Raw genomic sequence first — 13,540 nt, 5'->3', positions numbered from 1 at the left:
CATAAGAATGCCACAGTTCCAAACAAAACTAAACCTGAAACAAAATAGAGAAAATGATCAGAACTTACTTTCTTTTTATAGAATTGGGTAATATTTACAGGCCTGTTGGCCTCTTTGGAGGGAACCAAGCCTGTGAAATTCTACTCAGACAGGATCTGTCTGTCCCTCTCCCTCTCCCACACAGAGAGAGAGCGAGTGAGCGAGCAAATGTGCATGCATCATTTCCCCATCTGTAGTATGAGCATGCTAGTAGCTTCATTTCCCCATCTGTGGTATGAGCATATTATTGATCTAGTTCCCCTTTAGCATTTCCCCTTGTAACCAAGCCCTCAGCTGCTGCAAGACCACTTATGATGAGAAAAAGAAAATGGCTGTTCAAACAACTGTTGAGGTCTGCTTCAAGAAAGCAATTCCAGTGGTAACCTCCTCCTCCAGCACCACAGTCAAACCTAACTCTTCAGCACTGGGTCTATCTCCATCATCATCTGTTAATGTTAGGCTTAATCTTATCTCATGGATTAGGAAGTTATGAATGAAAACAGGATTTCAAGGATTTCTAGAGAACTATCTGCCCACTGATGATGTATCTCCAAATGCATCACATAGTTCCCTGGAGATATTCATGGCTTTTCATTAGAGATATTCATATAGGATTTATGGCAGTCCACATGTTCATAAGTATGTAATCTGGGGACTATGTGTATCACCGCCTCTTTCCCCACCCTGCCCCTTGTCCCTCCCTTCTACTGCCTCCTTCATGCCCAAAAGTGACTTGTAAAAACAATCAAAATCTTGAGTCACTTGATTGTTGCTCCCAAATCAAGTCTGAATTGAGTCACTAACATGACTTTAGTCAGACTTGGAAGTGAGTCACTTGACTCAGGTCCCCAACATTGGAAATTTCCAGGTTTAATGCTCCATAGTGTGAGGAAAGAAGGGGCTATATAACTGGGCGGAAAGCTTGTGCATATGTCAGTTTATTAAGCCATGATGCTGAGTTGGGCCTATGTATTGATTGTGATTATAGAAGAGAAAACTGATGTAATATACAAACTTCTCCCACGCTATCCTTGCTACTAAGAATGTTAGGGGAAGAGTGACAGGATGTGAATCCATCACATTCCCATATAAACCAAGGACCACCTTTTATGTGTCTGTGAAAGGCCAAGATGGAGGCAAGTGAGGGATCAGAAATGCAGAAATAAAAAGGTGTGAATATTCTTTCTGTTCTGACTTTAAGTATGGCATGAAATAGGTTTTTTCTCTATCTGTACGTTGTTGGTTTGATTTACCTTGAAACTCATTGCACTGTTAATATCAAGAAGGTACTAACATTCATTGCTGTTTATCTGCAGGATTAATAACTGTGTTGGTGAAGATAATCACTGGCTGTTTTTGCAGTTATGTTTCTACACAGAACTCCTTAGTTCTTACACCCTGCTACTTGATTTCTGCCACTGTTACTACTTTGAACCACTAAAAAAAGTCAATTGGGTAAGTTAATTTTCTGCTTGTATGGTGTGGATAAATGGTAATTATACGACAGCATGTTTTGATATGTTAAAACATTGATAAATTGAAGAGAATAAACCCTTCAAAATGTTAGTGCTCAGAAAAACAACATAAAATTTCTACAGAGTCCATTTTAATTGTTAAGAAGAGGCATATATATCTATGCGGTGGAGTCAATTTTGATATTGCGGCTGTGATTCAGATATACAGGTTCTACAGGAAATCCCTCCCAATGATAAACATGTTGTACAGCAAATGAAATTCTTCTGTGTATACTACTTATTTTTCCCATATCAGTACTCGCAACATACATGTGGGCATGTAGTGCAGATACTAATGGGTTGAGCTTTCCAAGTGTGTCTGTGTGGATGTTTAAAGAAATGTGAGCACACACTTACTTTGTCCGTTCTACTGTATTTTGTCTGCAGTTGTCCACATAATGTGTGTGAAGCTTTCCTGAAATGCAGCTTGTTTGAAACAGAACAGGATATGGCATGGAGAACTGCAGTGAGGGTGGGGGTGGGATTGGTGAAAATTGGATGAGTCAACTTAAGTGAGCATAAATGCTTTCTACTAAGACAAAGATGTAACTGGATACAATTCAGTACATAGGAGAACCATGAACATCATGTTTTCCTAGGGATAGACAACCTGCTCAGAAGCTATTCACCAGGCAGTAATCTAGGGGTCAGAAGTATATTTTGCTTTATAGTGCAACTTCTTTGCAGATATTCAGGCTTTATAGTAAAGGACACATGGATATTGAGTGCAGTTTTTCATACTGTGAAAAGAGGTGGCATTAAAGCTTGAAAGTTGTCTCAGATTTTGAAAGGAAACTCTAGAAATTCTTTGTTTTTTACTGCCCCATGGTTCAAATTTGATTTGACAAGTGGAATTACTTTGCACACCATATCTGGTATACAGACTACCTTTTTATTATTGCTGCTTTAATTCCAGTTCACTATTCCTGTTTTAGTATATTGCATAGCATTTCCCACCCCACCTTGTCAGGTCTGTAAGTGAAGCCTACTGATTTCCTTTTTTTATTGCTGCTTTGATATGTCTTCAGATACTTGGATTTTGATATTAGAAACAATCTCACATTGTTGTGAGATACAGCAAGCTCTTTTTCCCCTTGATTAATCAATATCTATTATGCCATAAACAAAAACTAACATTTTTAAATGAGAAACATTTCCTTACATTTTGCCCATTGCCCCAGTTGGGACAATCAACTGAGCTGGATAATGAGAAACTTTGGTTAATTTGAGATTAACTGCAGCTCATGTACAGAGCAGAGCAGAGCTGCAGGCTTGAGCAAAAGGCTTGTTCATACCTTGATTTATTAACTTAACCATCGTGTCTCATTAGTGCTGATGGGAATGTTCATTTCTGATCTGTCTTTCCCATTCTAACTAGGGTCAAAATTAGATTAAAATAAATTTATCTTTCTAAAGTTAAATGCAAACTGTTTTTGTTAAAACACTTGCATGTAATTTGGGATGTTGCTAGAGGTTATCTAAAAATATCATAGTGTTCTGTCTACATTGATTTAGAACAAGAAGGGTCTATTGTGAAATAGTTTTCATATAAATGCCTAAATAAGTCATGCATCTGAATGATTATTAGGAGAACAGAGCCATGCAATGGCTATCTTTTACTAGCACTGTGTTGATTAAAGGCTTGAAGTGATGAATTTGGATACTCCTGTAAGTGACTTTCTTCAGAAGATTAGGACATTGGCATTCTGTGCTGTTTACATATTGCAAATTATATAATTCAGATGATTTAATAGTTATAACTTAAGAAAATAAACTGCAGAACTAATGGCTGAATGAGAAGATATAAAATTAAATATAATTTGGGAATTCAGCCAGATTTACAGCTTTAGAAATGACATCAGTGTACCATTTGGCTGATTTCTGACTCTGGAGCTGAGGATTTGATACCCTCTGTAGCTGTGTGTCACCCAATTACACATTCTGCCCTTTGGCACAAAGGAACAGAAACAGCAAGCATGTTCTGCAACAAAATTATACATAGTATTTCCACAACAGATAAGTGGTGTAGAAGTTCAAGACAAAAACTGAAAGTGTTCTAACATGAGATGTACACTGCAGGCATGGCTGCTCTGTTTGTCAATTTTTGTCCACTAACAGTTGGATCTTTATTTTTTTCAGCCAGCATGGCTGCTTGTTTGCAGTGCCCATCCAGAATCTTTACAACACAAAAGATGATGATGATGACTACATTTCTATTACTGCCCATACCTGAAGCTTTCCGGACAGTTCACAACATTTAGGTCACCCATCCAGATTTCAACCAGGCCTGACCTTGTTTAGTTTCTTAGATTAGGCAGCATCAGGCATGTCAGGGTATATGGAAGCAGAAGATGACAGGAAAATGCACAGGTGCACCACTTGTCATAGGCCAGTGTGATTGGATGGCATTGTAGGTTTGAGGCTCCCGCTGTGTAATCACATGGTTATTTCTTAAACTTTAAAATGGAATAAGCCCCCGCTTTACCTGGAAAATAGCTGAGAAATTGACAACTGCCATTTTGAAATTTTGTTTGTTTGTTTAAAACTGTTGTACCCCGTTCAACTATGACATCTCTGGACAGCTTACAACACAGAACAAATAACAAAACAATGTTGGTTTATAGCAAATTTAATCATGTGTTTCAACTTATCAAAATTGCCAGTACTTTCAGGATTCAATCCTAAGACTGCAAGACATAGTCTAGAAGGCCCTAGGATAGGTCAGAATCCCATCTGTGATCTCAGCTATGCATTCTGAGGTCAGAGCTGGAACTCCACCCTTGCGCCCAGAGCAGTTCTTTCAGTGCTGGCTACAGCTCTGAGGTTAGGAGTGCTGGGGAGTGTGGGAAGGGGTGAAGCTGTGCTGAGAAATGAGGAATCTGGGTGGTGCCTCAGCCACTCCTCAGAAGCATGAGCAAAAGACATGGATGTCCAAAATCAGCTGTCTATGTCTTTTGCAGGATGGGAGCAGCACAGAGCCAGTTCTTGCCTCTGTACTTCCACCTTCAGTTGGATTGCCTGTAATCCTCTGAATTTGGAAGGTTTAGTCACATAATAAGGTTTTCTGCATAGAAATGTACTTTAAAAATCTCGCTTAATTAAAAAGTATTAACATTTTTATCTTCCCCATGCTCCCCTTGGCAATATCTGTATGACTTTTTAATACCTTACCTACTGTAGAGAGGTCTTTATTTTTGTGACCGAAGAAATAAGATTTAGTTTAATGAAATGGATAATTATTTGTGTAATTCCAAGAAACCAATAGTTACAAAATAAAAGCTAAGTATTGGGGCGGGGGGGGAACTATAATCCTTAAGGTATAAAATGTAGTCTCTCATTGGTTTGGTAGGCAGCAGGTACTGTAGCTGTCTGTCCAGTAGGAGGAGTTGTACTACTGCAAGAGCTCACTAGAAAGAAACAACATGAATCTATGAAGACATTGTTGATCTTGTATGTTGACCACTGTGAAAAGTATTATTTATTTCATAACTGGCAGCTATAACTTTTGATACAGGAAATGCTGTACTTTCTGGAAAATGTGAAAACACTGTGTGTGTGATGTGGATGGGCAGTATATAACCACAGTAACTAAGCCTGGGGTCTTCAACTCTGCACACTTCGTATCTTGTTAAATTTGACTGGGTATTAATGGAGTAAGAAGCTGCCTTATTCAGAATCAGATGATTATCTATTGCTCTTGCAGCAGATTTCCAGGTATTCATTAAGATACATCCAGCCCTACCATTAGATAAAGTGAGGTAGTAGCCTCAGGTAGCTCATTTGGGGTGTTACGGAAGGACAGCAATTCATTAGCTTTTACTGTGTTTTTACCCCTAGGAGGGGGTGCTTCCTACAGTAGGACTTGTTACTGTAGGTGCCGAGATTACTTGACCAACCTTGGCTACCATGAACCTTGACTTAAGTAGGGTGCCATCTGCTGCTCCACTTCAGACAGCAAAATGCCTTGGGTAGGTTTTGTAACAGATCTTTCTAAGCAAGTGTTGCTTTGTCAGATGCATGCTACCCTTTTGCCCAAGTGGAACTTTAAACTTTACAAATGGAATTTGCTTGTGTTTGAATCTTTTCTCCAATATGAGGTGAGGTAGAGCTGAGATTAACTTTAGTTTGGCACCAATGGCTCATTGCCTCCCTATTTGTAAGGGAGATTGTATCTGGAGAGGGACAGGTTAATATTCCTCTTCTTATGAGCTAGAAGCCCCACCCCCTAAAAACTACTCCCCTGCATGGCAATTAACCTTAGAAAAAAACTTTTCTCTTGGTTTGGAATGGCCTGAATCAGAATGTAAATTAATTCAAATAATTCATTTTATTTGAGCTGATTTTGATCAGAAACAAATTGGTTGTTTTTGCCTTGTGTGAAATATCAATAAATCCTAGTAATTATTTCTAAGTTTGCATATATATAAAATTATGTACAAAGTTTATGCAGATTTGTGCCCTATTTGCCTCGTTCCCAACTTTCTTAAGTGCCTAGCAGAACCGCTGTGTGCCACCATCTTACGGTGAATTCAACTACCTGACTTCATTTAACCAATAAAGGACAGTATATTGGCTTGGCCTGATGAAAGAAGTTCTATCTTTAACTGAAAGCACTGAGCCAACTTTATAGAGAGTACTTATGACATAATTACTGTATTTTTAATATCTGTATCAATCAGAATTACAGTGGTTTCATAGTGCTAAGTTCACAGACTGATAAGGTTGGTTTCTTGGAACCAGTTCCAAGAAAATACATACCATGTTTCAAAGAAATGCTCAGATGGAAGATTGGAAGGGTAACTCATGCACTTCTTTTCCAAAGAAATGGGAAGCCAGATGTCTGTGTGACTTTCCCCATTCTTTTACACTTGGATGCATTCTGGGTGTCTGCAGCAGAAACTATAGATAGTCATACTTGGCCCGTCTTCAAAGTAGCCAAACAGCAAGCATTCTTTGAGAGATTGGATGCAAATGGCAAACACTGGGCCAATCACTGATTTTCAGCCTAATTCAAAGGGTTGTTGTGAGGATAAAATGTGGGTGGAGGATCATTACACTGTAATGGAAAGCTCTCAGGGATTCCCTGCTCTCTCACCACCTGGGCATAACCTCACCCAGAATCTTTGTGGTCACCGAACCCTGGGCCAGCCACTGGATTCAGCACATGACAAAGCAAGCTTGGGTATCAAAACAAGTTAATTAAAAGGATAAAATATAGGGGTGGAGGGACTAAAACACAAAATCTAAAAGGATAAAACCAGGTAAAAGGGGGAAGGGAGGGAGGAAGGAGAATTGGACAGGAACAATAAGGCCAGTTGCAGCCAACCAAGAACCCCACTCCCAGGGCTTTGTAGGCTCACTTGGAGGAAAAAAAAATAGCCTATCTGCTGTAACTCTACCTTCTGCCAGCACAGGGTGCTACAGCAGAGAATCAGCAGCCGATGGAACCTCCCGAGAGAGTGGCAAAAGGCTGCTCTCTTCCTCGGTCCTTAGCCAGTCATCCCTGTTATGTCTGGCCTCCTTGAGGCCATAGTTCTGATAGTTCTCACCCACAGTACACAAAGTGAAGATGATACCTCCTGGAGACCTTGGGGGCCAGATTTCAGCTAGGCTAGCATCTGATTTTTTTTAGAATTTTTCACTTCTAGGATTAACCCTTTCCTTGCCCTCTGGAGCTTCAAAGCTGGTTCATGTTACATACACCACCCTGAGCTCAAAGCATAATGCAGTTTGTAAATGTAACTCCTCCTCCTCATAGCTATAGTTGCAGGTCCAGGATGACAGGAAGGTATTTGCCTTACATCTCAATAACCTGTGTCAATCGAGGGAAGTTACGCTAATAAAGCTGCTCTCAACTGGCATTGCGGGGATGGGGGATGAGACACTATGGTAAATTTTGTCTTCAGGATTGTGTAATTCTACCTATTGTTGAATGGTTATTAGTATGTGTGAATGCAAAGTGGAAGAGGGTTTTTTTTTGCGCATCAGACATTTTTCTCCCTGTTTGAACAAATGTACTTTGAGTACATGCTACTGCCTGCCTACTTTAGGAAGGACATGCTGGTGCTGACATTCCCACCTGATTATATTTGGGAAGCAGGCAGGAGATACATCTTTCTTCTGATATTCTAATGACTTGTGTGTATAAAGTGTCACTTTCCATCCGTTTTGGCTGTGCTGTTTTGAAATACTGAGAAACATTAATACCTTTTCTACCACTACTACTGGTAGCAATAATAACAGCAAGTTGGTCTTCTGGTCAAACTACCTGTATAGTATAATCTTGCTGTACAATCAAGTATTTGGGAGGGGCTAGTTGCCATTGCACATATGATGAGTTGGAGTGTTTCTTGAGGCTTGAGGTTTATGATTAGGGTGAATTTGTCTATCATCATGATGTGCCCAAAGTATAACAGCTTCAGTTTTTTCATTTTTGTTTCTAGAGAAAGTTCTGCTAGATTTGATCTTGGATATACTAAACTTTCTGCCAGTCCAGGGTATTTGCAAAGCTCTCCTCCAGCAACATGTTTCAAATGCATCAATTGTCTTCCTGTCAGTTTTCTTCACTGTCTATCTTTTGTATCAGTATGTAGTGATGGGGATATGCATGATGATGCCATTCATCTCCAGTGAAATGTCCTTATACTTGATTATCTTTTCTAGCTTCTTCATTGCTTTTCAGGCTCAATCTTCTTCAAATTTCTTGGTTGTAGTCACCTTTTAAATTGGTGACTGAGCCGAGTTATACAAAATCTTTCAAAATTTTGATGTCTTTATTGGTGGCAGAAAAATTGTGTAATTCTTCTTTAGTTCTGATTTTTATTTTCTTAATATTCAGCTGCAGTCCTGCTTTTATGCATCCTCCTTTGATTTTTATCAGGAGTCATTTCAATTCATTGCTACTTTCTGCCAGAAAGATGGCATTATCTGCATACCTTAAATTACTGATATGTCTTCCACCAATTTTCACCCCTGCTACTTCTGATCCCAATCCTGTATTCTTTATATATGTTCTGTGTACATATTTAATAGACAAGGAGATAGAATATATCCTCATCTGTCACCCTTGCCTATAGGAAACTTGTCCATTTCTTCATATTCCATCCTAATCATAGCTTTTTACCCACAATACAGGTTATACATCAGGACAAATCAAGTTCTAAGGCACACCCATTTTTTTTTTCAGAACCATGCATAGCTTCTCATGATCCACACAGTCAAAGGCTTTGCTGTGGTTTATAAAACTCAAATGTGATTTATAAAACTCGAATGTAGACCACAGATGCTTGGAGGCATCCTGAACACATTCAGGTAGGAAATTCCGCTCTGTCTCTTTCTGAGAGAATGAGCAGGGAGAATGGTCAGCTAGGCATCCTTTGGGTATGGACACCCAACACTCACCATTCCTGAAGGAATGTGGGATAGAGAGCAGAGTTGTGTGCCACTCCTGAAGATGCCCTTCCAGCCAGGACCCTATACATCCCTGCTCACTCTTTACCAGAGAAGTATGAGTGGAATGAATGGTTGCTTGAATGTAGCTGTTTCAGGGTGCTCCAAGACCTTTCAGGCAGCAGCTTCCTCCACCCCAGCATGCCCTTCCTACTTCAGGCCAGGAAGATTGTGATTTGGGGGATTGTTGGCTTGGCCCTGTGTGGCCAAGGTTGTTTAGCTAGTTTGATGGCACAGCTGCCAAACAACCTGAACCACCTCACTAACTGGGGAGGTTCCAAAGGTGCAGGGAACCCCATGCAACTGTCATGAGGTTCTTCATCCATTTCTGTAGCTTGAGAAAGAGGGGAGGCTAGTTGCTTGCCAGAGGGTGGCATCACACTGGCCATGTTGAGTAGTATTACTGTAGCCTACAACTAACACTGAACATCAAAACAAATATAAAAATTGTATGAATATTTGATCATATGTGGAATCTGGGATGTGCTTTGGGGATTTAGGATCTTGTGTTCTATGAATAAGTGGTTGCATAGGAAAACATGCTGTGGAGGATCAATAACAATATGTAGATGTCCTGATACATAATAGTGGTCTTGCTCTTGATGTGTCTGTGATGTGCTACTTTTTTGGTGTGTATGAGTTTGTTTGAGAAATTACCAAGTTTATTCAAATCTTTCTTTCTGTTTGTTGACCAATTGTACTTTGAGGTTCAGTGATGTGAGTGGTGCATAACGTTTCATTCTAGATAGGTGCCAGGGATAGGAAGGGATGGTAAAATGAAATTTGGAAGCTCAGAGCAAGTTGGCTTAGTGACATTTTGTGGCTTTGAGAAGCAAATTTTCATGTGCATCCATTTAACTGCAACACTCTTCTTAGGAAATTGACTTTAATTCACTGGAACACATGCTGATGATTTGCAAACTATACCCTATTGTCAAGGAGAAGATCCATTCTCTTGATTCTCTAGCCTGATGTAAGGAAGAAATTAGAAGTGTGTCTTTTTTCAAGGATCAAATGTCACATTCAAGACAAAAGACCTTACAAAATGCCAAACTAAGTGAGAAACACACATCCTAAGTATTGACATGACCTTTGCTTGCACAGCTGTGTGTACTGGGCTTTGTAAAGATACTGTCCCCTTTCCACACATCATTAAATACCTGACTGGCAGGTGTGGCTCTTTGTTGCTGGAAGAAAGAAGGTAGAAATGCCTTCCAACAATCGAAGATAGATTTGAGCATGGACAGGACAGAATACCTTTTAACCATCTATTTCTGACTTTTAATGGTTTGAGATTTATTTATTTATTTATTTATTTATTTGTGTTAACGTTTGTGGAAAGAAGGATCTGACATTTCAGAGCTGGTGTCCAAGGGTACATTCAGAGGCCTACTTTTGATTAATTTCAAGATTAAATTTTAAATGCAGAGAGTGGATTAAGCAAACACATTTGAGCCTGCATTAGTCTGTATTATATATACCTTATGTTCAGGACATATTAATTGTTTATAGCAATAGAAACAGAAATAGAACAAGTCAGAAGGGGCCTCCAGGGCCATCTAGTCTGACCCCTGCCTCCAGCTAATGAGTAGCTGCTATGAAGAACTGGTGTGCTGTTCAAAGGTATATTATTTCTTGAGAAATAATCTCATGTGATCTAAAGCACAGGTTTGGGCAATTGTCACCCTCCATGAATGGCACCTCTTAGGGTGGAATTGGTTATTATAAATATATGTATTTTTACCCAAACAGCAGCTGTACACAGAGTTCCACTTCTACAATGTCCAGTAGAACTCAACTCATGTCCTGAGATAATTATACTTTTCTCTAACCTATTTTTCTTTTTCTTTATTTATAGGATCTATTTGTATTTAGACATGAACTTGCCCTGACAAGAATATCTACCTTCATGGGTTTAATAATGCTAGTTGGAATTAGCGGACTCTTTTATACTCAGTTAATTGGTATATTCAATGTAAGTATTTTACTCTGCTGTTTGACATTTTATATGCATGTTAGTGTTTAAGTGCTTAAAAGTATAGTAAACGCTGTATGCAATCCTATGCCAGTTTAGACAGAAAGGATTTTTTAAAAACCAACATAGGATTTTACCATGCTTGAGACAAATATTTGCTAGGTATTGTCTAAAGGAAATTTAAATTACTAAAAGCAGAAGGAGACACAAGCAAATAAAAGAATTTGAGATAGATTCAGGGCTCAGCCAGCCAAGACTGCAAGAGATCTGTGACTAAACTGCTCGTTGGAACAAAAGAGTAAGATGGAGGGGTGACCTGGATCAGGACTGCAGCATGTGGGAGTGGCAGGAATAGCTTCAGGGACAGTTTCAGCCAAGAGCACAGATGACTTGAGCTACTGACATGATCATTCCTAAGCACCCTCTTTGTTGTAGAGCTTGTACAGGGCTTCCCAATATATCCTGAAGCTGAGAACGATGAAACAACATAGCATATGTCTTGATTGCAGATGGTGGAAAACTCCCAGTGGATACATCAAACCCTGGTGTGTGTTTATAATCGTGTATATTTAGAGACATCAAAGGTAGCAAAGAAACAACATCTCAATGCCTCTATTCAGTCTTCCACTTGCCGCCCAGCAGAGCTTTTCAGGCTTCCTGGAGCATATTGCATGTTGGCCCCAAGGACATCTTAGAACCATCTGAGAACCACTGTAATTTATTTGCTGGGCACTTCCAGCAAGACATTTCTCATATCTGCCAGGACTCCAGAGTAAAAGCAGTTGGATCTGTTGAGATATCCAGGGCACAGTCTGGCTCAGTTATAGCACTAGGCTGGGAGCAGATATTCCTTTCCTGGCCAACCAATTCCAGGCACTCTTGGATGAGAATGATTATCTGGATCAATTTCAGTTGTGGGGGCAAACCTGGTTTTGGCATAGAAACAGCTTTGGTCACTCTGTATGATCACCTTTGCCAGGAGAGGCACAGACAAGGAGAGTAACCCTGTTGATTCTCCTGGATCCTTCAGTGGCTTTTGATACCATCGGCCATTGTTTCCTCCTGAGAGGACTCTGACTTGCGAGTGGGAGCTGCTGCATTGCAGTGGTTCTGTTCCTGTGTGGAGGGCCATCTCCAGAAGGTGGTGTTTGGGGAATATTGTTCAATTGCATGGATTCTCCCGCATGGAATTCCTCCAGGTTTTTTCTGTCCCCCATGCTATTTAACATGTACACAAAACCATCGAGTGGAATCATCCAGGGGTTTGGGGTGAGTTGCCATCAGTACCCAGCTCTATTTCTCCTTCTCACTTTCAGCAAATGAAGCTGTAGATGTGTCAAACTAGTGCCTGGCTACAACAGTGGATTGGATGAGGGCCAACAAACTGAAGCGCAATCCAGACAAAACTGAGATGCTGTTGTTGGGTGTTCCTCTGACCAGATGGAGGATGTTCAACCTGTTCTAGATGGGGCTACACTTCCCCTGAAGGAGCAGGTTCATAGCTTGGAGGTTTTCCTTGATCCATCTTTGTCTGGGTGGGCCTCACTGGCTTGGAGTGTCCTCAACCAGCTTCAGCTGGTGACCCAGCTGTGCCCTGATCTGGAAAGGGGATTGTCTGGTTTCAGTAATCTGCTCTGATAATCTCTAAATTAGATTACTGCAATACACTCTATATGGGGCTTCCCTTGAGACAGTGATTGAGTCTAACTTTTACAACACAGTAAGACCCATCTCAGATGCAGAGTCAGATGCTGAGGCACCTCCTGGCTTAAGGGAGTGCAGTGATCTAAAGTTCAAGGTTTAGCTAGTTGCCTGATGTAGAACTGACCATCTTGAAGAATGGGGACTCCTCTTAACAGGTATTCTTGTGGACAAGGCCCTGCTCACAACTAGACCTTTCCTCTAGCATTTATGTTTGCAACTGTGCCCAATGGAGGGCTTGTCTAGGAACTAATCCAAGCTTCAATTGGAGAGTGGGGGAAAGCAGCAGTGGTCTTTACTGCTGGAAGAAGACAGGCAGGGAGTGGAATCCAGCACTGTGGAGAACTCCTTTGTTGTCATACCCACGCACGCACGCACAGAAGGAAGGATCTTTTGCTACCCCGGGAGCCTAGAGCAGCTTTATGACTGTATGGAACACCATTTAGTTCAAGATTTGGAAGTGGTGTTGGTGTGATAGGAGAGAATTGTGCTTATTGAGTGCAGTAGTAGCCTTAATGATTTTGCAGTAGTGCAAATCAGTACTGACACAATGTAATTTGTGGTTGCTAGTGTAAATGAAAAAGTGTTGCAGCTGTATCTCAGAATTAAATTGCCATTTTCCCCCTTCCTTTTCCATGAATTAATTTTGCTGGATTCTTCCTTCTCTTGATCTTACTATTGGGAGTTTCTAATGTTGCACAACCTCTCAAGTAAATGAAGTTGCACTGATATAAGCTGTCTCTCTATCAGTGCCAATAGCATTTACCAGCATTAGGAGTTTCCTTTGAAAACCTTTTCTATCAGGAAGCAATTTTGGCGTTGCCCAGGAAGCAGTTTACACTAGTGCAATGTCTTTTACATT

The 13,540-nt window shown here is 40.3% G+C and overlaps 1 protein-coding gene across 6 annotated transcripts in view; it reads left to right on the top strand.

Moving 5' to 3' along the window:
• ZDHHC21 (zinc finger DHHC-type palmitoyltransferase 21) overlaps positions 1 to 13,540 on the top strand; it is a 52,237-nt gene that overhangs the window by 16,574 nt on the left and 22,123 nt on the right. For 3 of the 6 annotated variants that reach the window (XM_044427626.1, XM_044427625.1, XM_044427624.1), the window contains 3 exons: positions 1,356 to 1,494; positions 10,861 to 10,977; positions 11,487 to 11,522. In XM_044427626.1, the coding sequence (XP_044283561.1) occupies positions 1,356 to 1,494; positions 10,861 to 10,977; positions 11,487 to 11,522 (292 nt within the window). The remainder of the gene's footprint in view (positions 1 to 1,355; positions 1,495 to 10,860; positions 10,978 to 11,486; positions 11,523 to 13,540) is intronic. The other 3 variants (XM_044427629.1, XM_044427628.1, XM_044427630.1) reach the window with 1 other exon arrangement.

Source organism: Varanus komodoensis, unplaced genomic scaffold (genome assembly GCF_004798865.1).
Source record: "Varanus komodoensis strain SLA01 unplaced genomic scaffold, ASM479886v1 scaffold19, whole genome shotgun sequence".
NCBI classification, from domain to species: domain Eukaryota; kingdom Metazoa; phylum Chordata; class Lepidosauria; order Squamata; family Varanidae; genus Varanus; species Varanus komodoensis.
This window is presented reverse-complemented; position numbering and strand designations above follow the sequence as displayed.